Source organism: Maniola hyperantus, chromosome 12 (genome assembly GCF_902806685.2).
Source record: "Maniola hyperantus chromosome 12, iAphHyp1.2, whole genome shotgun sequence".
In the NCBI taxonomy this organism is placed as follows: Eukaryota; Metazoa; Arthropoda; class Insecta; order Lepidoptera; family Nymphalidae; genus Maniola; species Maniola hyperantus.
This window is the reverse complement of record NC_048547.1, coordinates 5,116,145-5,141,124: the sequence shown is the minus strand read 5'-3', so window position 1 is coordinate 5,141,124 and position 24,980 is coordinate 5,116,145. Positions and strand designations below refer to the sequence as shown.

The 24,980-nt window shown below is 32.9% G+C and overlaps 1 protein-coding gene across 42 annotated transcripts in view; it reads left to right on the top strand.

Annotated features, from left to right (window-relative positions):
* Window positions 1-15,753, top strand: part of pHCl-1 (pH-sensitive chloride channel 1) — a 64,811-nt gene extending 49,058 nt beyond the window's left edge. For 2 of the 42 annotated variants that reach the window (XM_069502172.1, XM_069502173.1), the window contains exons 4-17: window positions 2,192-2,280; window positions 2,572-2,667; window positions 3,861-3,925; window positions 4,045-4,197; window positions 4,503-4,653; window positions 5,007-5,147; window positions 6,226-6,300; window positions 6,808-6,960; window positions 7,182-7,334; window positions 8,548-8,762; window positions 9,865-9,915; window positions 10,569-10,631; window positions 10,981-11,091; window positions 11,458-15,753. In XM_069502172.1, the coding sequence (XP_069358273.1) occupies window positions 2,192-2,280; window positions 2,572-2,667; window positions 3,861-3,925; window positions 4,045-4,197; window positions 4,503-4,653; window positions 5,007-5,147; window positions 6,226-6,300; window positions 6,808-6,960; window positions 7,182-7,334; window positions 8,548-8,762; window positions 9,865-9,915; window positions 10,569-10,631; window positions 10,981-11,091; window positions 11,458-11,604 (1,663 nt within the window). In that variant the 3' untranslated portion in view covers window positions 11,605-15,753. Of the gene's footprint in view, window positions 1-2,191; window positions 2,281-2,571; window positions 2,668-3,860; window positions 3,926-4,044; window positions 4,198-4,502; window positions 4,654-5,006; window positions 5,148-6,225; window positions 6,301-6,807; window positions 6,961-7,181; window positions 7,335-8,547; window positions 8,763-9,864; window positions 9,916-10,568; window positions 10,748-10,980; window positions 11,092-11,457 lie in introns of those variants that run through there. The other 40 variants (XM_069502174.1, XR_011237377.1, XM_069502199.1 and 37 more) reach the window with 40 other exon arrangements.
* Window positions 15,754-24,980: the final 9,227 nt, after the last annotated feature.

The following is a 24,980-nucleotide window of genomic DNA, read 5'->3' as shown; positions in this document are numbered from 1 at the left end:
TGGATTTTTTTTTATCATTTTTTTCACTCTTCTATTGTAGAAATCCTGAAAATGACTTAATAGATGGCTAACCTATTTAACACAGACACTTGGTACGGGGTCATTATAGGCTAAACGAAGCAATCCACCCTTGTAGCATACAATGAACAATCTCTATAGAACGCTTATACCTACTGTGAATAGTTTATTTTTATTCCTTTCCTTTACAATATATTCGAGTTTCATATAAACGTCGACTTGCAGTACTTATCGATTGTATAATTACTGCCCATATCACTTCCCATATTATAAAATTTTCTTACGAGCACGAAGAAACCAATATTGTACCTAAGTGGTTTTTTTATGTGGAAATAAAATAATAAATAAATAAATGCGAAAGTGTGTTTTTTGTTGGTTTGTCCTTCAATCACGTCGCAACGGAGCGTCCGTCGCTCCGTTGCGACGTGATTTTTTTGCATGGGTATTGTTAAAGTCCTGGAGACTGACATATGCTACTTTTTATCTCGGAAAATCAAAGAGTTCCCATGGGATTTATAAAACCTAAATCCACGCGGACAAAGTCGCGGGTATCAGCTAGTATATTATATAGTACTAGTATATTAAAATATAGTATATTCAGCCATTTTCATTCATAATTGACTAGACTTAATAATCTTGATCTGGATTTTTTTTAGTCGTTCTCTCCATTTACCTACTCAATCGGTATCTATTTATATACCTATCGATAAAGTTTAACTTAAAGTTATCATAGAACACCAATCTTGCAAAGTGGATTTGGATCTTTTGTGACTTAGGACATCCTAAGTCACAAAAGAAACTCATATTTTGTAAAACTAGGAATTTATGAAACTTAGCAAATAACGCAACGCTAAAATAGGTAGGTAGCTAATAACCTAGGAACACTAACGTATGAAATAATACCTACCTACCTACTAAGTATAGCTAAGCCTGGATCACGAGAATTCAATTATGTGTACTAATCGGCAATCCGTGGTTTTCATAGAGCATCACACATTTATAAATGAATGATAGGGCATTATATATAGATACAAGTACACATTAAAAGGATTTTTTTTAGAAAGACAACCAAAGATATACCTACATAGTTTAATACGAAGACATATTATAATTATTATTACGGGTATCCAGGTACCTAACCACCAACTTTATAAAATTTGCAATCAGAGGGGATTGAAATAAAAACTTGAAACTATGAAACATCGGTGGTTTTTTTACATTTCCAAATTAGTTGTACGCAGTACTTACTAGTAGGTACGTATTAAAAATTTAAAATTCATAATTTGTAAGTTAAAACCGTTGATTAGTTTAGTTTTTATATTTTTATTGGCACTGAGCATAATAAACGTCATAACCTAAAAAAAAATTTACAACTGCTTTTCAATCGTCAATATTTTTTTATTATTATTAGCATGTCGGTGAGGCAACCTTAAAGATTTTCCTCCCGAAATCACCCAACGCGCCTAAAGAAGTCTTTCTTCAAAAAGGCAGCCTTGCGTTACGAAAAAATAAATTCCAACTAAGTATTTACTTAGTATAGAAGTTGGTATAAATACATGATAGATATTATATAAAATTCTAGTGTGAAGCTATTTTTAGATCGCGTTGGACAGTGACAATATTTGTAGGGTACACTAGGCCATAAATGAAAAGCTTGGCAGGCTGGCAGGCGGCGAAGCGGACGTAACATGGTAAACATCTGTTCAGGCGTGAAGTGCCGCGTCCTATTTTATACTTGCTTTATACATACGTTGTAATGTATAGACTATAGCGATCGTTATATTACATCGATACATTAATAATAATCATCATTGTCAACCGATAGACGTCCACAGCTGGACATAGGTCGCTTGTAAAGACTTCCATACGAAACGGTTTTGCGCTGCCTGAGACTCGTTTGAAATCGTTTATCCAACTAGTGGGCGGTCTTCTAACATTGCGCTTTTCGGTTCGAGGTCGCCATTCTAGCATCTTAGGACCCCCATCATCAACGTCCAACATTAATGAAATAATAAACAAAACGATGCTTTTTACGAATAGGTACGTATCTACAATACGAGTACGTATCTGTCGCAACCTGCAACTTGGCCATTAGTATTTGTATATATATAAGTTTGTGTGTAGCTACTTGTGATGTAGGTATTCGAATTTAATTGGAGTTCTTTCATTTTAGTTTTGCAGCGGGCAAGTCGGACAAAGAAATTCTGGACAATCTTCTGAAAAACTCCCGCTATGACAAAAGACTGCTACCACCAGTAGATGGTAAGCAAAAATCTTTCTAAAGCAAAAGTATTGAGTAAAATATAATCAGATTAAATTACAATAATTACTATTAGGACATAATACTAGCTAAAAGTATTGATTCAAGTTTACTATTATAATTGTTTGATATACATTTACTACTTGCCTATTTAAGAAGAAACTGAAAGGTCTGGTGAAAATCATAAAATAACCTATGGAAGAGACAAAGTGCAGCAAGAAAATAAGATTAAATTAGATGTAGAGATCGAGAGGTTAAATCACAACAAGGTGCAAGGCTATATTAAATTACAGATCCTGAATTTTGTTGTGGTCTCACTTCGCCGAACGACACTCTCAATCAAAATAATATTGGGCTACCCTCGCTTCGGCCTCGATCGCACAATCGTGGTTCGTTGTGTCCTATGTTTTTGAAAAGAGAAACACTTTATATTGTCTACCCCGTTCATGTACTTTAAGTTTATCTGTTAGTTATCACTGCATCTACCTCCGCACTGATTTTTTATGTACCTATTATTTATCTGATATATTATATTGATTTACATAACTGTGATTAAGATGATAAAAATTTAAATTTGGACTTACCTTGATTTGTCTGTTCCTTTTTTGCAAGTATCTATATTTAATTGTAAAAAGAAACAAAATCAAGGTTAGCTCAAGAATACATTTTTATTATTCAATAAATATTTATTTAAGTTAACTGAATGCATTTGTAGTATTTTGCTTTGGAAACACATCGTAATATGCACTAATGCATCATTTGCACAACCAGTGTGGTTTTCTATTAATTATTTGTGTTAGACTACTCGTGTATGCACTACTACCCCTGTCCTGTCGTAATAAAAAGAAATAATAACATATTATTCTCTCCAATATCTAATAGTAAAGATGTTTAACATATTTTTGTCACTAAGCATACGATATTATCTACAACTACTTAGGTAACTGTTTGAAATTTCAAATACAAATGTAGGCAAATTTTTGTCCAGAAAAGGAATTTGAATATTATCTTCTTAATACATACCTACCATACTTAATATATTCCTGTTCGATAAAAATATTAAATTTTCTCTTTTCACAAACATATAACACAAATGACAAGTTACATATACGTGTTCATAATATTTTATTGAAGCCGTGTAAGCGTTGATTTTTTTAGTTTTTTGTTCTGATTAATGGAATCACTAAATAATTATAATGCTGAGAAAATATAAACTTAAAACGACCATGCACTTCGATGTTGTAATATAGATACTAAGCATGTGGTTTCTTTTATAATTTTATTTTTAAATTCAATATAGGCAAACGCTTGACCACAATCACACTAGATTAAGATAGAAAAGTGATTTGGCCTAAGATGGGGCGCGTATACCTAGATCTAACTCTATCTTATATCTGCTTGTCTGCTATCAATGTATGTTTATGCCTGCTTCAACCATCGAACGGTTATCTGTTTAGATGTGATTGCTGTACTTCGAGAAAGGCTCTTTTGTTTTGCTTTTCCTTATTAATCATATAATAAAACTCTTATTTCTATAAAAGAAAGCTAAAATTGATCACAATATGTCCGTATTGGTTTCCAGGTGTCCTCACCGTAAATGTTAGCGTGCTACTTCTTAGTTTAGCATCTCCAGATGAATCTAGTCTTGTAAGTTATTTTCTTTCTTAGATTAATAGTATTGTACTTCTGCTATACTAATATCGACTTTCAATTTCAATAGAAGATTTTTTTAAATGTAATATACTTAATTGAATGAAATATTTCAGAAATACGAGGTTGAATTTCTTCTCCAACAGCAGTGGTATGATCCTCGACTACGGTATTCAAATCAGTCGCATTACGACTTCCTTAACGCCATCCATCATCACGAGGATATTTGGCTGCCTGACACCTACTTTATCATGCACGGAGATTTTAAAGTAAGTTATGCATTACATAATGACGAAATTATGCTTAGCGCTTAGCAAAATATATCAAATGTTTAGTAAGTTGTTTAGGATAGATTAATCTTAGAAAAAAAATCATTAAAATTTTGTCCAAATATTATTTTTATTTATTTTAGTTTTATTTTCATGATGATTGCCAGTTAATCAATTTTAGGTTTTATTTATTTGAATTAGGAAAGTACTAGGTGTATACCCAATGTTAGACAGATCATATTTTGCTGATATAGACTTATCATTAGATACTTAGTAAATGTATATTATTGTCAATGTTATTCCAGGATCCAATAATACCGATGCACTTTGCGTTGCGCATATATCGCAACGGCACCATCAACTACTTGATGCGGCGTCACCTCATTTTGTCCTGTCAGGGAAGCCTCAACATATTTCCATTTGATGACCCATTGTGTTCATTTGCGTTAGAAAGTAGTGAGTAATCATATTCTCTAGTTTTTTTTGTTATATTTAGATTGTAATTGGTTTATCTTAGAGTGTCGCGTCACCGTCGTCGTTATAGTTCATTAATTACGATCTTATTGATAGTTAGGTATTAGTCTGTATAAGTTAACGATTAGTTTGATGAAAAAGTTTTAAAAATAAAAACTCTACAGATTAGATACTAAGGTGAACGCTCCAAAAGATCTTTGCAACGTGATATACTTAGTTACTACTAAGATTTATAGTAAAATTTTAATTAAGTATAAAATATTTATCGAACAAACGGCGATGCTATATCAGGAATCAGCATGTATATTGTACAATATGGTGTTACCTAATTTCAGTATCATATGAACAATCAGCTATAACATATGTTTGGAAAAACGACGAAGACACGCTAAGGAAGTCGCCGTCGTTAACGACGCTAAATGCCTACCTCATCAAGAACCAAACCATTCCATGTCCCAATAAAGCGAGCTGGAGAGGTAAAACATATTTCTCACGTGCCATGATTATGATATTATTGCTTTCTATGACATTACTAACAATCTAATTTAGCATATACAGGGTGTCATTGAAAGTAGGTCGCGAAAAATAATTAAGGTTGGTAAAACAGTGATCTATTTAAAAGCAATACTTTGCGACAGAAAATCATAATTAAAAGTGTTGACTAAAAATAATAAGTACTTAGTAAAATATTAAACAATGGATACCTTCTATGAAATAGTAGTGATTGTAATTCGTGATGTAGAAGTGTTTTAACTTAAACATAAAAGTAAGGCTTATTAAAAGTATTTTTCACTAGTTGCCGTCACTAACACAAACTGTTCTTCTACACACACTTTATAAAAATTGTCAAGAAGTTGTGCAAGATTTTTTGTTATAACAATTACCTAACAACCTTTCGCAACTCGGTGTGAGTGTCTTCAATAACTTTGACTTTATTTTTTTTCATTTGCATTAATTATTGAATCAAATTTACTTTTTAGGAACCTTACTTTTATCACGAAAAATTTCAGTGTTTAATTTAAAAATTGGACTTTTATTAATAAAAATAATATGTTCTCTTCAAATATACCTATTATTCAGGACTCCCTGTATATTATGCATATCGGTCGCGCCCAAGTTATGTAGTTTAGTGTTCCTGACATACATTCTTTTGTTATGAGCACAACCCCTATACTTAATCGAAACAAATTCTGATTAACTCTTTTCAGCTTGGTCTTGGTTTACCGAAACATACTTTTAAGTTTTCGTGCTATAGAAATGTAATACTTACTTTAGTATACCTAATTATATACATAACGTAAAATGTGACTGCTTATTGTTACTGTAATACTTACTAGATATTATGTTAGTTAGTTATGTATATTTTAACATGACTACGCAAATTGACAGTAGTTAGCTAGGTATGGCATGATCATTTTTATTTATCAGTTTGATACACACATTTTGCATTAGTTGGATGGTATCAGCTTTTGGGAGTATTTAAGATTGTCATGATAAATAAATTAATAATTTATAATGTAGTATGTAAGAATTTATTCACGTCTTTGCAAGCAGCTGATGGTTTAACACTTTACGAAGACGATGAAGACCTGACATGTAATCTTTGCCAGAGACGATTTGAGGAGCAAGGTACCTACCTCTTGAGCTTGAACTGGATGACTGACCGTCCTGTCCGGTGTTGTCGTTTAACTCATATTCCGCTTATGTGTGAGTAATTGCGTTGTTGTGTGGTAGTCAAGTGAAAAAGGCTACGAGAACTACGATACTAGTACTTCCATCATTCACTATCATCAAACATTTACTTATTATTTGTGTTACGTTACTAATGCACGAAATTGTTTAAATGCACGTGATAGAAGTTAGTCTGTTTTGCTGTTTGAGAGGTTGAAACACTAGGCTCCAATACACGTCGATACACAACACGCATTACTCCTGCATACGGGAACGTAGTTTAGAAGTTGGTTTTGTTATCGTAACTGTAAATAATTTACAAGGCCACTGAATAGAGTTATTTAGAATATGTCCGAACATTATCATAACCAATAATTGCATTGTACAACTGAATACAACACACGACACAGTTTCGTGGACGTGTTGTATGATGTTCAATCGTTACGTATAATATTAACTTCACAGGTAACTACAGCTGTCTAAAGGTGGACCTTATTTTTACAAGAGACCGAGCATTCTACTTTACCACAGTATTTATCCCTGGCATAATCCTGGTGACCTCTTCCTTCATCACATTTTGGCTGGAATGGAACGCAGTTCCAGCTCGTTCCATGATAGGTAAAATTGGCTGGCGAATGGAATGTTCTCGGTCTTGTATCTTGCATCTTCTCTCTTCTTAGATGTGGCTGCAACTGCTGTTCATAACACGCTAATTCTACTTCTCGCAGGATTCTTTTGCTTACTAGTTGGCATGTAGTTATAATATCATTTTAATGCCAACGTATTCGACCGCTTGATTTATTTTAATTTTATCATTAGATTTTGCTTTACGTTTTTAGGTAATTACAGCTGCCTCAAAGTGGATCTAATCTTCACGAGAGATAGATCATTTTACTTCACTACTGTTTTCATTCCGGGCATCATTTTGGTGACGTCGTCTTTTATTACTTTTTGGTTGGAATGGAATGCTGTGCCTGCTAGAGTTATGATAGGTCAGTTTTATTTGTTTTTTAATATCTTACACGAGATCAGCAAAGAGTGGGTCAAGTGCTGATCTGGCACTTCAAATTATGGCAAAGTAAAAAGAGAAGAAGAAGAAGAGAGTCAAGATCGATAACAATTTTCTTCATTGATTCGGGTATATACCACCTAGCTATTCAATAGTACGGGGCTATGAAAGTGGGGTTTTTAATAGGGAAAGGGATCCATACAATTTTCAATAAACTATATATCTATAATATCATTCGGAACCGTAAACATGCCGAGGAAAATTCTATACAACTTTTTTTTTTTGAATCTTTCTTTTGCCAATAAGTCAGTTCAAGGATGTTGTTGGTGTTGATTTTAGGTACGTAGAAATTAAAAGCTCTAGTTCAGTACTTACATTATTAGCACAAAGCACATCTTATAAAATTCTTATGCTTCCCAAGTAGGTATTCCCAACCTTGCGCAATTTTGGTGCCTTTTTATTTACCTATTTGCAAAAATATTATATTTAAATAGTAAGTCTATATATTAGTGAAATCTATTTCACTTTTTTTAAACCTGCCTTCACCTTAAAACTAATCCCATTGCACACAATAATAAACATATTATATTATCTAATAATATAAATATTATTAAATTATATAAAATTACGAAGGGTTGAAATTTTTAAGTAGGTACCTACAAATAGTTTTATTTTGTGTATGAAATTAGATGATATCACGAAGCTTTGTTACTAAAGCACCTTTATTATAATATACCTAAGATTTTTTTTTATCTAGCACGTTTGTATCTCTGAACATAATATGAATATCCAGCGTATTTTAGAAAACGCTTGCTGAGATCCAGTATACTTGCAGTGAACAGACATTTTAGATATCATTCAAAATAGTCATGCTTTAATATACAATTTATACATATAATCGTCGAATCGACCTATCGACGGTATTACCTATCTAGTTTTCAAAAGTATCGAACTTATTTTGTTCTTTTAACTAGCGAATATTTAGATCAAAATCTTCTTGAATTAAAAAACTAAATTGCATTTAGTACAATAAATTGAAACTTTTTTCTAAAACCTTAAAGATTGAAGCTGCATATTTAGACTTTAGAGCAAAGTAGGTATTGTTCCTTAAGCAGCCAATATACGAAGTAATACGCTGAGATATTCGTATCTTAACAATCATAATGTTTCTAATAAACAAATATCCTTTGATACAGGTGTAACGACCATGTTGAATTTCTTTACAACGTCCAATGGTTTCCGTTCAACGCTACCGGTGGTATCAAATTTGACTGCAATGAACGTATGGGACGGAGTATGCATGTGTTTCATCTACGCGTCCCTTCTAGAATTTGTCTGCGTCAATTACGTGGGTCGTAAGAGACCACTGCATAATGTGGTGTATAGGCCCGGCGAAAACCCAGTAACACAGGTAAGACTATTAATTAAACCTAGGTATATTCCTTCTCATTCTTGTCGTTTGTTTTGTGTTAACGTGTGATTCATATAATCATAGCAACGCTTTGCCGTGATCAGTTGCACCAAACTATTGTACCTAATCGTTGATAAATTGATAATAATTGACTTGTTTAAAATATAAAGTTATATGATTTTTAATTAGATGAGGAACTGTAAAAATGGAAAATGTAACAAAATCTAAATACCGCGTTCCACCGTTCGTTCGCGAAAAGATTTTTTTCTTGCACAGTGCCTTTAATTTCTTATTTATAAATTTTTCATTTAATAATATTAAAATATTATAAAGATTTCTATCTTGTTAATTCTAAAATCGTGTTAAATATAATAGACGTACTTAAAGACATTTAATAAAATATAAACTGCATTATTCAAAATGCACGACAATATTTACAGGTAGCTATGAGTAGGTCTTCACTTACATTATATTATAGTTAATAGTACTTATTATAAGCTAAATATAGCTATTAAAGCTAAAAACTAAAATATTTTTTTCAATTTGATGATAAGCAGACTAAAGATGTAGGTAATAATTATAATCTCGACGAATGATAAAATAGCTACCTACTAGAATTTCTATTTTCCTCTTTGCAATGTTTTCTTTGATCTATATTATCTTCCTAACAGGATCTTAGCATGACTCAAATATCATAAACTTAATTTCCTTCTTTACTAGCATGTTTTCTATAAATTTTACTAAATGCATGTTTTTATTTAAATGAACACCTAACAAGCCAAATGCAAAATTTTCCTCAAATTTATTGTATGAATATCTTATCATTTGTACAGAAACTATTTTGTGTGGCCATAATCAATTATCTTATTTTTGTCGTTACATTACAATTAATAAGAATGATTTTTTACTGAAAATGGAAAACATTGCAAAGAATCTTTAGACGATTATATTAAGAAAAATTATGTCAAGATTTTTGTATGTTGGGTGTGCAGTATTCCTAGATGATGTTAAGTGTGGCCACATCAATCTAGTCTGTGTTCACTTTCGCACTACAGTAGTCCATCTGCCACAAGTGAACTATGTCTGTATAATGTGTTCACAGCGACTGCCCGCAGTTCTGAGCAGAATTGGCATTATACTGGCCAGCCCTTTGGTAAGAACATTCGCCATTATCATTGGCACATTCCTGATATGAGACTGTTATATTTCTTGGAAGTACAGATAATAGTAAGTTACAAAATTCAAAGGTACGAAAAGAAATATAACAGTAATAGGACCATTGTAATCACAGCACAGATTCATTCCATTAGGTACGCATGCGTTAGTTTTCAGATGTTTTTGATATGTTGCATTAAATTAACAAGGCAAAAGCAAAGTGCGTGAGAATGGTTTGTTGTTAGTAAAGTTGTATCATACACTATATTTGTTAGTCGTAGTTATTTGATGACATTGATTTATTTCATTTACTATTCTCGAGTATTGTATCATTACAGGCATTTTGTGAAGTATAATAATATTATAATTTCATTGAAGTTACCTGGTATTATCGATGATAGAATCAAGTACTGAAAGAATTTCTCTATGTAAATATATTATACAAGTTATCTAAATGGCTTTAATGTATTCGAAATGAGTATGAACTTAAGAATGAGAAGTTTAAAGCAATAAGTAGATAATAATATTGAGTAAGATGCCTTACTTAGTAACTAAGTAGGTATCAAGTAATTACGCAGCTTTGGCAAGTCACATTTAAGTGTTCACACTCTGTGCTTCGGCTAAAGAAAATAATAATATTCATCCAAATAGGAGGCGATGGCTTTCCTCCATTGGGCAAAATCTGAAACGCCTCAGCCGGAGACTAGCGGTGCTGTAAGTGATGTCAACGCCCAAAACACATCCCGCTAAACATCATACCATCTCAAATCTGATATCATGCAATCTAACGCATATTTTTTCTTTAATGCCACTTCGGATTGCTACAGCCTGTAAGTAGCCTATAGATTTTTAGTTTATGATTTTAACTTATTTCTTCTCACTAACAATAGTTCCAGAACCATATATTCACTTCAGTATGCATCTAAGTACTTAGCAATTTTAAACTTAGGGTCCTTTGACTTGTGTAGTTTGTAGTACTAAAGTTTTATTTTTTTTGTTTGAGGAAAATTTACTGACTTGGTATGAACCTTTAATAGATTTTTAAATGAATAATTTACTTCAGGGCGATAAAAAGAGGGAGTCAACAACTGCAGCAGATCTGGTGACGTGTACAGCATGTACAGGTGCACCAGGATCTTGCACACACACGGCCAACAATGGCGGCGTTTCCGAGGTATCTTAATGTTCCTGTACATTTTTCTAATAATGGTTAAGTAGTTACATATTAAATATAATTCCTCTAATGAGGAAGTGAAATATTTTTCAAAAGCTTTTTCTATGCTTAGGAGTTAATTTGCTTAAAAAAATAATTTTATTTAAAATATGTTTCCCTAAGTAGGTAGGTTCCTACCTACCTGATTACTATCAGATAAGTTATCTTTCATGCTTACCTGTATTTTTTTATCAGAATTCGTTACATTTTATGGTTTTCAGTCTTACCGTCGCCTAATTTTTAATCAATTATTATTTGTTGTAATGTTGTAAGTATCAGTATTTTTCGTTCGCCACCATCATTCATTTACAAGATAATTTCTTTCAGCCATGTTTCGTTCAGGTCCGTAAAAAGGAGCCTCCGCATCCAATTCGTGTGGCGAAGACGATCGACGTGATAGCTCGCTTTACCTTCCCCACTGCCTATGCCGTGTTTCTCATCTTCTTCTTTATTCACTACAAGGCCTTCTCTTAATGCTGCCTATGCCCGCCACGAGCTGTGTGTCGTCAGCAATTGGAGCAGCTTCGTATTTTGTATCTCGTATTTCACAGCTATTTAATAGGTAAAAACTACTTACAAGATCTGATAAATTATTTTTGATGAATTACAATTCAAGCAATTGCAATTGTACCTATCCAACCAGTGTAGAAGTAAAATAGATATAAGAGTGATAAATAAGACATGAAGACTCGTTATTTTTTGTGGAAAATCTAAAGACATAATTATTGAGTAAAATAAATGTTAAACTACTTAGTACCTATCCGTTTTCTGAAGATTTGAAATGGGTTTCAAAAATGCGTGCCTATCTTAATGGGATAGGTAGTCTTCGGAAGGAAGATTCCTTATGAGAAGAAAAATATCTTATGATAAGTTAAAAAAAGATTCCGACGAATTGAGAACCTCCTCCTTTTTTGAAGTCGGTTAAAAAGGGAACAATTCACATTTATAGAAGAGATTGCGAAGAGTTTATTTAAAGTGTGATGATTTTTGTATAGAAATCTATTTCAAACCTTAAGACAGTCCAATTGTAGTGAAGTTATTTAACTTATTGTGTAAGATATTACTGTAGATTTTATATATTATAATAATATATATTAGTTGAATCACTTTAGGTATACCATATCAATATGCACATCCACATCTGTTGTAAAACCTCCAAATATCGAATATATTGCTTTAAGAAGTATGTACCTAATCGTATTTACCCTTGCTACTGAACTCACTGAGTTAGTTATTTTAAATTTTGAGCCAAACACCAAATAATTAGATCTAGAGAACAAAGCTCAAATAGATAATATTATGTTTTAGTGTTTAGTCAATCCTTTAAACTATACGTTGTTTTCATACCATATAATATGTGCCTATATTTTATTTTAAACCATGAACATGCCTTGTACCTATTACTTCTTCAACTCAAAGATTATTCAATTAATTTGCCTAATTACCATAAAAAACATAATGTAAATACAATATAAAGCCTATCAATACGTAAGATTATAAGCTAAATAAATTACTATATGAAAATAGTAAGTGGATATGCAATATTGCATCATAAATAAAGAGTTTTGTGTTATGTTGAAACTATGTGGTATTAGTTTGTTTGTAATGAGTAATGACTGTGTAAAATGCAAAGACGTAATAAGCTCAAATGCTTAAAATAAGATTTAAAAAAATAGATTTAAGCGTGCCTTGAATTTTATAAGATCTAATGAACTTGTGAGTACACTGGTATAAATGTAAACAAATAATAAATATTACAGTATTATATTGAGCATCGATGTAGGTATATTGAGTTATCAAGTATCGCGCACCGCTTACCGACTCTACCTTTAATGTCCATTATATTTAAATTGATTGAAATAGGCACTATATTGCACTGGTGATGCTATTGTAGGTATGGCAAAATATTAAAAATATTGTATAGGTAGGTATCTATTTTATTTTAAGTAAGAGAAATTATTATTTCTAAGTAGGTACGTGTACATTTCGTTCAAAAAAACGATCGTACCTGTACCCTGAAACAAAATATTAATAGGTATATAAAAAATAACTTTGGGCATAGCCAGCATTCAGTAGACAAAAACCGGTGAGCAATAAAATTGTGTCATCGTATGAAATGGATAACAACTGATAAACATGAATTACATTTATGTGGACTCTAACTCAGAAAATGTGCAGGATTTTAGTTTTTACAGTAAGGTTTAAAAATTGGGACCTTTATTAGGTATGGATTTATTTTTCCGAATAAAGCCAAAGTTAAAATGTCCAAAAAACAGTAGGCAGGTACCTACCTACGTTTATATCTTTTGCTTTCCTCTTCTTTGTTTTGATGATATATGTTTGTTTCCTCTTATTTGTTTTATCCATGCCTACTAATCATCTAGTAGCCCAGCATAGAATATAAGTACCTACTTAGCTACAAATATTATGTATTAAAAAAAAACAATATTGTATCTAAAAAAGATAAAAAAGAACAGTTGTAGTGAAACCTGTATTTTATGTTTACCAAAAGAATCGCATACTTATTTAATTCTTGTAAATATAGTTTTATTATTCCAATGTAATTCCTGTCCTGCCTGTCCAAATAGAATAGAATAGAATAGAATAGAATGTTTTTTTATTCTTGTAAACTTTTTAAAAGTGCTTATGAATAGCCAGGTTTAATTTACCACTGGTTCGGAATGCCGTTCCTACCGAGAAGAACCAGCAAGAAACTCGGCGGTTGCTCTTTTTAATTTTTCAATTTACAATGTTATTATACCGTACTATACAAGCCATTGCAGCCCCGTGCATTGCTGGAGCGAGTCAAATCCAAGCTTTTTTATCGTTTACATAGTCTGCGACTGTATAATATGCTTTTTTTAGGAGCATACTTTTAACACATTTTTTAAACTTGTGTAAAGGCAAGTCTAAAATTGCTTGTGGAATTTTATTATAAAATATTACACTCATTCCCACAAATGACTTTCGCACCTTCCAGAGGCGGAGCGCAGGAGTAGCTAGCTTATTTTTGTTTCTAGTTTGCCTATCATGGAGATCACTGATTTTTTTGTAATTGTGAATGTTTTGTCGTACAAAAATTATATTATTGTAAATATATTGGGAAGCTACTGTAAGAATACCTATTTCCTTAAATATATCTCGTAGGGAAGAAAGAATACAAAGAATACAAAGCTTTGTTTTTTCCTATAGTTGAAAATATTATTTTAGGCTCGATAACTGCAATGTCTTGTTGCATCATCTAGTTTGGAGAAGCAAAGTTATTTGGTGAAACTTTTCTAAACTTTTTTCAGTCTTCAGAACCTTCAGACTCCTGAAATGGTTTTATCTGAAAACTATGGAATATAGCAATTGCAAAAACAAGTTAATCTTTACTGTAGGTACAATGATTTTTGATACCTAGGTAAGCGCCCATAGTTCCACTGGTCATGTCCTTTACGTTTTTTTACTTAACTTTTTCTTTTGCAACAAAAACGTTTAAAATTTATTGCGTGTTCGTTTTTAACGTAAATCAAAAAGATGAATAGTCTTAAACAAAGTAACTTTTGTGTGAGTTTTCACACATTATCCTTGTCGAGTAAGTAGAGTTAGTTAGTTATTGATCTCACAATAGTCGAGATATTTTTGTTTGTACCTTTGCACTATGTGCTAATATTTTACAATTTTCACATTTTTCAGTAAGTATAGCAGTTTAGAAAAGTGTGAAGTTTAATTGAAGTATAAAAATTTAAACTGAAGAAAAGAGCTGTATTTGAGAAACCACATACCTAATTAATGCCTCATCATGATAACGAGGTTCCAATTGAAAGAGCATGTTAAATTTTTTTCCTGTCATTGTACTTATTAGGTACCACCTACTTAGGGTATCCTACTTGTTAAAATAAACTGACCTTTTCAATTTGTTTTCACGTTATAGAAAATCCTACCCTAAAAGATGTTCTAAATATGAATAGGTAGGTATACGTAATAGGTACATTTATTTATATACTTTAGGTACTTACACTTTATAGCTTTAATATAATATTCTGAATAAAATGGCTATGACACTGGACAGACATGGACTGGACTATGGTTTCCTTGTTTTGTTTTACTAAGTTAGGTAGGTCTATGATACACTTTTTAAAATTTTAACTTTTACTGCACTCACATTTTCTTCCAGTGGTCGACTCTGGCTATGCCCATTTTTTCTGCAGCCGACCTTATATTTTTAAGTTCACATCGCAAAAGACAAAACTCACTCAGCGCTAAGAGTTCAGCATTTGTAGCAAATGTAATGTATAGTTATGTCGTTACTCGTTTAAATTCACAATGATTCGCATTTTGGATACCTAAGTATAATATTTGTCCATTTTGTATTAGATTGTTCTAGAGTAAGCTTATTATTCCAATTGGTACAAGATACAAATGTTCAATTTATTATCGTGTCAACGATAGGTACCTACATGCCTTTTGCTTAACGAAAAAGCGGACCAAAGCGTCAACTTTTGGTAAATATTTATTATACAAACCTTATCTAAATATAATATTACTATGTATAGATAAATTGTATCTAAGAAACCCGTTTTGGCTGTGCTTAGTTATTGTAAATTAAATTGTATAGGATTATAAATTTATTTTTATTGATACCGACTTTTCTTTTTCTTTTCAATTTGTTATTCTCTTTCCAAAGGATATAAATTTATGGAAAGTTAAGTTCCTACCTACCTACTACCTACCTAAGCTACGCTCTTAATACACGATCAAACGCTTACCAACGAATGTTATTCAAAATATAAATTCCGTGCAGAGTTATTTTACCTCTGGCTATAACGATGGTAAAACTAACTGAATATTTTGTTGCCATGTTGGTACTTATATGTATAATATTATTATTTTGAACTTCCGTAACTGAAAACGAAACAAACGGATTATAGTTACCTATCTACCTACTTAAAGATTACATAACCTATACTTATAAAGGTTTATAAATGTTTTAAGAATAGGGGCAGATTGGAGCTAAACTAAAATTGAAAATAGGTACAGCTACAGGCATAAATAATTATTATCCCTAAGAAAAATCAGTAGAGTCATTGGTAGGTATGGGAGCAAGTTTAGGTGAAGTAAAAAAATCATACTAAGTACTTACCTAATACTTAAGTTATTAACAGCCGTACTCAGAGTCGCTTAATCGTTACTTAAGTTTAGTTAAAACGAGACAGAACTATATCTCTCACATAAATCTGTCTCGTTTTAACTAGTAACGATTAGCGACTCCGAGTACGGCGCGGCGGTTAGCATCAAAAAAGTTATCTAAATGAATTTTAACCAATTTTAATAATAATATGTTCAAAAGCCTTCACAGTATTACTAACACTGTGTTTCTTTTTGTGATTGTGATGAATTGAAAACAAGTTTTCAATTTTGTGGCCGCAACGAAATCGGTACCATAATAACTTCGCAAAGTTGTCAACAGATTACAGTTATGATATATTTTACTATTAATTTGCCGATAGGCTGCAAAAGTAGCTACCTACCTGCCTATCTCGATTTCTCGGAAATATTTAAAATTCTAAAGAATAAAAAAACTATTACATATTGTAAATGTTAACCTTCAATGCGTTTAAAAACATTAAATGCAGGGATAACGAGATATAATAAAAATACATCATATATTTTAAAACGTTATATTTTCACAGATGTTTATTATAATCAATAAAATATTATTATTTATATTACCTATTACCATTATTATAATATTTTATATTTAACACTACTAGAAAAATCATTCCCAAATTTTATGAAATGATAATATATTATATGAACATATTATAATATCTATAGTTAGTTTATAATTGTTGTTCGAAGTGATTCTATTTTAATTCGCAATGTTCTAAAGTACCTATAAGATAAAATTACATATCATTCGCTTTATAAGATACGAAAATAAAATATTTATTATGCTATATTCTGTTAAAATGATACTTATTATAAATTTATGAATATGCTGGCGTTGTTTAACCAAGTTATTGTTAAATTATAAATTTCTATCTTTTAACACAATTTAAGATTATATATTATACGTACTTAAAAGGTAGATTATTCAATAATTATACATGCATATGTATAGATGTATCCACCGATACTGCAATTTTTTATTAATAAACTATCATTGTTAAAAAATTTGTTAACGGTTATCATTAAAGTACGCTTTTGTTATTATGTTTTAGTTCAAAGCTGAAATGCCGGCAAATCGCGATTACCTTAGGCCCTAGGCATAACTAGGGATCAGTCATAATAGTCCAAAGCCTAAACTCCAATTTTTGTAACGTGAATTTTAGAACCATTCCCGTAGTGCCTAAATTCTTAGCATGGGTTTGAACACAGAATTTAGGTAAGTAGGTACAGTGGCACCGATTCTAAGCACAACCTAATTTTAGAGTATTCGCACCCTCTTCTTACTATTGTAATATGAAAAGGACAGAAGCAGTTTGACATTTCTAAATTTAATTTTAGATGGTAAAACCCGTGATTTTAGCACGCACTCGCGAACCTACTGTTTAAATCTGTATTGTGCACTAAAATTTAGAGTCTTTAAATGTGAAAGTCATGTTCCGTTCCTTTTTTAGCATTAGTAAAAAGAAAAGGATGCAGATACTCTAAATTTAGTTTAGAGAGAGACTAGAGAATCGGGGCCAATGGCACCGATTCTAAGCACAACCTAATTTTAGAGTATTCGCACCCTCTTCTTACTATTGTAATCTGAAAAGGACAGAAGCAGTTTGACATTTCTAAATTTAATTTTTAGATGGTAAAACCCGTGATTTTAGCACGCACTCGCGAACCTACTGTATAAATTTGTATTGTGCACTAAAATTTAGAGTCTTTAAATGTGAAAGTCATGTTCCGTTCCTTTTTTAGCATTAGTAAAAAGAAAAGGATGCAGATACTCTAAATTTAGTTTAGAGAGAGACTAGAGAATCGGGGCCAATAACGTCCGCGAATGGATCGAAAACTTGCAAGGCAAAAGCTGAAGTTTCCCGGCATTCCTGAGGAGGTCATTCATTATATTTTATTGTGCTGTTATTTCGGTTTTGGACTATAACAGATATAGATGTTATTCTCAATCCTACTTACATTTGTTCGTAAAGTGGTTCTTCAATGTCGCCGTTGTCAAAACTTTAAAGTAGTGTACCTATTCGTATGTAGTACCTACTAAGGCATAGGTATATAATGAAGGATGTTAAGTATATAATTACTATTGTATTATATTATTATGTCCACAGTCCAATGAATAGGTATAAATAATTACTTATAATTAATGATTTTTTTAAAATAAATTCTAATTACTTAAATTGCATTCGAAATGCTTATTGTCCTCAATTTATTCTTTACTTACCTATCAACTATTGCCTGTGCAATATGACAAGAATTCCGAAATATCCTGTCATTACCGAAGTAGGTAGGTATACCTACCTAAAGTTAATTTTCCTATAATTTATTTATTCCCTTAAATTAATATGGAAATAATCTGCCGATTCACTGAAACTACCTAGTCACATTATTATAAAGACATCAATAATATAATAATAGGTATAGTTAAAATATGTGTGGCAAAATTGCATTTTCACCACGGACTAGAGAAATTCACTGGCGCCATCTCCACCGAGAAGCAACGAGAGAATAACGGCGATAGTCTCGCTACATGACAACTCGATACAAACTCAGGGCGATATTATCGCGGCGATAGCATGCATATTCAAATTTTGTCACCGCGATTCTCTCGTCCGTGGAAATGGCGCCTAGAGTCGAAATATTATGCTTTGCCCAAGTATGAATGTTGTATTACCATGAATTTTCAAAATAGGTTAATAATTAATATTATTTAGAAAATAATATAAAGATTAATTATGCTGTAACTTGAAAACAATAAAACGAGTAGGTAGTTATATTATACGTCATCTAGCAAATGGCTTCAGCTAATAAGTGTTTATAACTTTATAATAAAAAGTCTGAGCGCTTATTAATTAAAACAGCTTGAGCGAACACTTCTTTTCAAGAGCTGATAGAGAATATCATAGAGAAGACGCTCTTGGCAGAAGCATTTCAGCCTTAGATTTGAGCATTTAAGGCTCAAATAAGATTTGAGCATTTTACAGCTGCTTAACAGGCTTGAGCTTAAATACTTTTAGACGCTATCGCTGCTCTAGTAGTGTAACGTTCTACAGTGTGGCTACAGTAGCCAATGTGGGCCAAGCCTTTGAATTATACATAGGTAATTAATATACGAGTAGATGCTTACCTACCTATTGTTCCGAGCACCTGTGGCTGCCTAACATGGACTTTAGGTCGGTATCCCATAGTTTTAATAATGCCTATAATTCCATCAGGTAGCTATCTGATTGCTTTAATCTAGATCAGAGACTTCACACTAATACCTACCTAATAATCTTGGCCGTGGACTATACGAATTTCAGACCCCCAACCCCTTAGGGGTGGAATTTCCACAAATTCTTTCTGAACGGATATCTACGTCAAAATAACTATTATCTGCATGCCAAATATCCCGATCCGGCCAGTAGTTTGAGTTGTGCGTTGATAGATCACTCAGTCAGTAACCTTTTACCTACTTTTATTTTACATAATATTAGCAGTTGCCCGCTACTTCGTCCGCATAATCGTCGTCGTCGTCATCGTTTCTGGTTTCTCATGAGATTTGAAATTTGCCCGCTGCCTCAATAACCTACTCACTCACACCCTTAGGGACGGAACCCAGAAGACCTAAATTCCGATTTTCATACTTATATCTAACTTCAAAAAACATAGGTTTCATATAATCTTTTAACCTCCATTTCACCCCATTAGCTGATACTTACTTACCCCCTAAAAGAACCTACCTTCCTCAAGTTAGCAATACTAATGAAAACTTTCCCTTACAATCTATCATCCCCCATTTGACCAACCTTAAGGGGGATTTTCCAAAACAACTTATACAAGTTTAAATTATTTAAGGCTAGTAACCTAAATGTCGACTTTCAATACCTTCAACTTCAAAAACGTAGAACTTTTATATAAACTTCCAACCCCATTTAACCCACTTAGGGGTGGAATTTTGTAAAATGCTTTCTTAGTGTAAACCTACTCTCTAGAAAGAACACATCCTCCTAATTCCATGTCTCCAGGGCCAGGGGTTTAGGCTGTGCATTGATATATAAGGCAGTCAGTCAGTCAGTCAGGACGAATCAGACAGGTGAATTTTCTATAATACAGAAGATTTAGATAGGTACCTACACGTACCTACTCAAATCTGTTTAGTAACCCATTATATTTTTTACCCGACTGCGGTATAACCAAAAGGAAGGGTTATGGTTTTAGCAGGCTATGTATGTATACCTACCTACTAAACTTTTCTAGTTTACCTACCTATGACAAAAATCCACTAAATCCATAAGCCATATTGTCGAAGTTCAAAACATCGATGCATTAGAAGTCATTAGAACCCTTAAAAAATCTGTTGTCGAAACCAAACTGACATGTTCAATAGGTAAATGTTTTTACATAGTATCTACTTATTTCATATACTTACGAGACCAAGTTCATTATTCCGTCCAATAAAAAAAATTCTTCGCTGAAATATTTCATCATTAAGATCATGAAAATCATCATCATCATCAACGGATAGACGTCCACTGCTGGACATAGGTCTCTTGTACGGACTTCCACACGCCACGGTCTTGCGCCGCCTGAATCCCGCGGCTCCCTGCGACTCGTCTGATGTCGTCCGTCCACCTAGTGGGGGGTCTTTCAACGCTGCGTCTTCCGGTGCGAGGTTGCCATTCCAGCACCTTGAGACTCCAACGTCTATCGGTTTTACGAACTATGTGCCCTGCCCATTGCCACTTCAGCGTCGCAATCCGTTGAGCTATGTCGGTTACCCTACACCTTTATTACCTATTATATCCCAAAGCCACCATGATCCAAACTTCATAGTCGCTGGCCGTTCCTCCCTGTGTTGGGGACAATACGCAGAGAAAATTTCAGCTTTTATAAAATAACAAAGGTCTGTCGAAAGTGACTTATTTAGTTAATGGTTACTAGTAAGTACCTAGGTATATTATTAAGTTACCTATGAATACTTATAACTTCGTTTTAAACTTCGAGAATTATAGTAGGCAAAATATAATTTCTAACAAGCAGAATACCTACCTATTCGTAGGTAAGTAGGTAATTATTCGTATTAAATTATATTACCTTCATTAGATACATAAGCTTTAGAAATAAGCTGCATGAAAAGACATTAGTGAGATAAATAGGTACTTACAGATTTGGCTTGTTCAGTCAGTCTTAATAAAAACTAAACGTTAATAAAAATATAATAATTTCTATCAACTCATGCCCGCCCGCGACTTCGTCTCCATGGATTTAGATTTTTTAATCCCGTGGGAACATCTCCATACCTACCAAGTTTTAGCCAAATCGGTTCAGTCATTGTGGCGTAACTATCATCCAAACTTTCACATTTATAATATGTTTTCTATTTATTTAATTTTAACGCATTGGGAGCGATCTCTTAAGTTTGTTTGCCAGTAGAATACTTAGTTTAATACTAAAGCAGGTTTTTATAATAAGCATATTATCTCATAGTTCACAGCACAGCAACGTGTACCTGCATACTTTCTTATCTAAAATGTAATAAAATACACCATTTCTTATTTTTATTGTATACACAGTAAAATTGTAGTGGTTTGAGAGCCGTGGTTAAATGAATCGTCATCCATTTCGACAATTTATATTAAACCCTAGTCATAAAATCTATAATATAAAAATGAATCACTAAATGTGTTGCTAATCGCAAATCTCGAGAAAGGCTGAACCGATTTCGCTAATTCTTTTTTTATAATATTCCTTGAAGTACGAGGATGGTTCTTACGGAGAGGAAAGTTTAAAAAATTTGAATCGACTGTTGGGCGGAACGAAGTTCACCAGGGCAGCTAGTAAATAAATAAATCCAGTAATTTTTGCTTGGAAAAATTCGCCAACCAGTAGTAGTACCTACGCCGCCACGCCGCGTTCGCACTTCGCTCTGTCTCAGAACAGCGCCGGTCACAATATGTCACTGACATGACCTCGTAAACTGCTCGTAAATGAAGTCGGTTAATAATAATAATATGTGGTGCGCTGGTGCAGTTGTCACGCTCGGCCACTACTAATGTTTCTCACAGATTCTAGTTTGTGTCAATCAAGATAATATATTTTTATTTATCCAAAAAAATTGCCTAGTTTTCCAAAACAAACAAGTGTAGTCGATAGTACTAGCCACGGTTCAATAACTATAATTTCACCGTGTATTACCTATTATATAATTTATACTTGCGAAGGTGAAGATTTGTACCTAATCCTCGCATCGCTACGTGTAAATAAATTAACGATGTATGTCAAATCGTATGTTGCATTGTAAATAATTTTAAAATAGTATTTATTATTACAATTTTCAAAATAAGTTAATAAAACACAATTTCGGATTAAAGTATGATTTTTATTTTATTACCTAGGTACCTTATTTGTTAGATACGTAACCATAATAGTCCCACAAATTGATATTGCGCTGGAACCATGTCGTGACGTCAGCCGAAATAAAAATTTAAAATATACCTACTTACCGTCGGCAAAAATTTTCTTTTTAGAATAATAAATTATAATAATTTATAAACCTAGCTTAGCCATAATAGTAAAATTTATTATTATGTACAATTTATTACTTATTTTTGATATGTATATTAGTTTTATTAATATTTTCGTTTTAAAATACTATATGTATTAAGTAGTTATTTGTGTAGGTACCTTTGTATTTAATGAGCTTGACCTTCATACCTATAGTTCGCGCGCAAGTTCCAAGCAATGGGCCGCTGAGGGTCCTTGGTTTTATTTTGAAGTAGGTACCGGTAGTTAGTTGTAACATTTCCATTCGAAATAACCACGTCTTGACTGGTGTCTTGACTGTGGAAGTAATATTTTTGAATCCTCTTTCTCTTTTGCAAAATAATTGTCTACTTACTTTAATAATAATCTCACGGGCACAACTATTAATTATTTTCCTACTCATATTTAACCCAAAAAGGAAACAACAACTAAAACAAATTAACAAAAAACTTAACAACAATAACAAACAAAATATGTGAATTTGCAATATTATTCAAAACACAATACGCGTACGGCGTACCTACTCTACCGACAGTTTTGTCAACGGTACTGGTTGCTCAACACTTTAATCTAGTGCTGACGTCACTAAACTACCTTAATAATTTATTACCTACTAGTACTTAGTACTACTTAGTTATATTATATGCAAAATGCATCGCTTCATTCGATAAGATGTAGGATATCACTTCATCATGATCAACTCACCACCTGCACCGGCTCACCACAGAGCATGGGTAGCTCAGAGTGGGAAGGGTTTTGGCCATAGTTTACCACGCTGGCCATTTGCGGATTGGTAGACTTCACACACCTTTGAGAACATTATGGAGAACTCTCAGGCGTGCAGGTTTCCTGACGATGTTTTCCTTCACCGTTAAAGCAAGTGACATTTACCAAATTACTTACACGAGGGCCGGGGGGGGGACGCCCCGCACGTTATCGTCACCCGCGCTTGCCCGGTTTGCGCGGGGGCTGAGTACCCGCTCAGCTCAGCCCCCGCGCAAACGTCAATGCAGGACGTTACCTCCCCGATTATAATAGAATATTCAAACAAGAACAAAGGGGACACTTGCTGGCAACGATAGTACCGATTTTCGCCACGCACCAAGATAGCCTTGTCAGTATACAGTACTGTATAGTGATCTGTGTCTCAGACAAAGATTGAAGCATTGTTTGAATTTTTATTTCGGCTGACGTCAAAACGACGTTATTTCCATGTTAATGAGACATGGTTCCAGCGCAATAGCAATTTGCGGGACTTATATTTTCTTTGCAAGTTTTGCAAGAAGTTAGGCTCAAAAAGGATAGAACCCAGAGCTGCAAAACCAGTTTAACACGTTGCGTGCGGTACCGGTCAATTTCGACTTGTATGTGACTTTCAACTGGTGCGGCGACTAGTTGTTGTGTTTTTTCCTGTGGTGCGGGGGCACTTTTACTATGAAACCTTGTGAGTAGGTAAGAGATAAATATATATTTTGAATTTCCTCCTCAAACCCTACTATTTCAAACTATTTAATCTGTACAAGTCACATTTGTCTGGGTAGCACCAGAAGGAAATTTTTCTTGCTGTGTGCGGTACCAGTCATATGCGACTTGTACGTACGTGTCTGGTATAGCACCACGGGAACAGGCGAAACACCTTCAGTGAGCGATAGTGCATTCAAGAAGCAGTACGTATATCGATTATTATGGTATTATCATTTTCGCGGAAAATAATAGGTATTAAATTATAATTGTGTGTGTGTGTGTACTAACCATGAAACGGTCACGTCGGATGCTGCAACTTGTTACTGATGAAAACAATGATGATCGTAATTTCGTTATTGCTGGGCAGCAAAAAATCCAAAACAATAGACCATTAACAAAATCTCCATCAAATAAGAAAATCCGAGTTTTTTATAATTATAATTTTATAATTTTCCGATATTTTTATAAATATAAATATAATTTACCGTGAATTCATGATTAAAAATAAAAAATTGTTCGAATTTCACTATTTTATTAGTCATATTTTAGTTAGAATACCACTTTCATTTCCTTGCAATCTAAATGAAAACCAGAGTAAATAACTCGGGCATAAAATTGCCCGTTTTATGCACTTGTTATACAATTTGCTAATATATTATGTAATAAAATAAAAGTATGACATCGATATTTTTATTTTTATTAAACAGTCC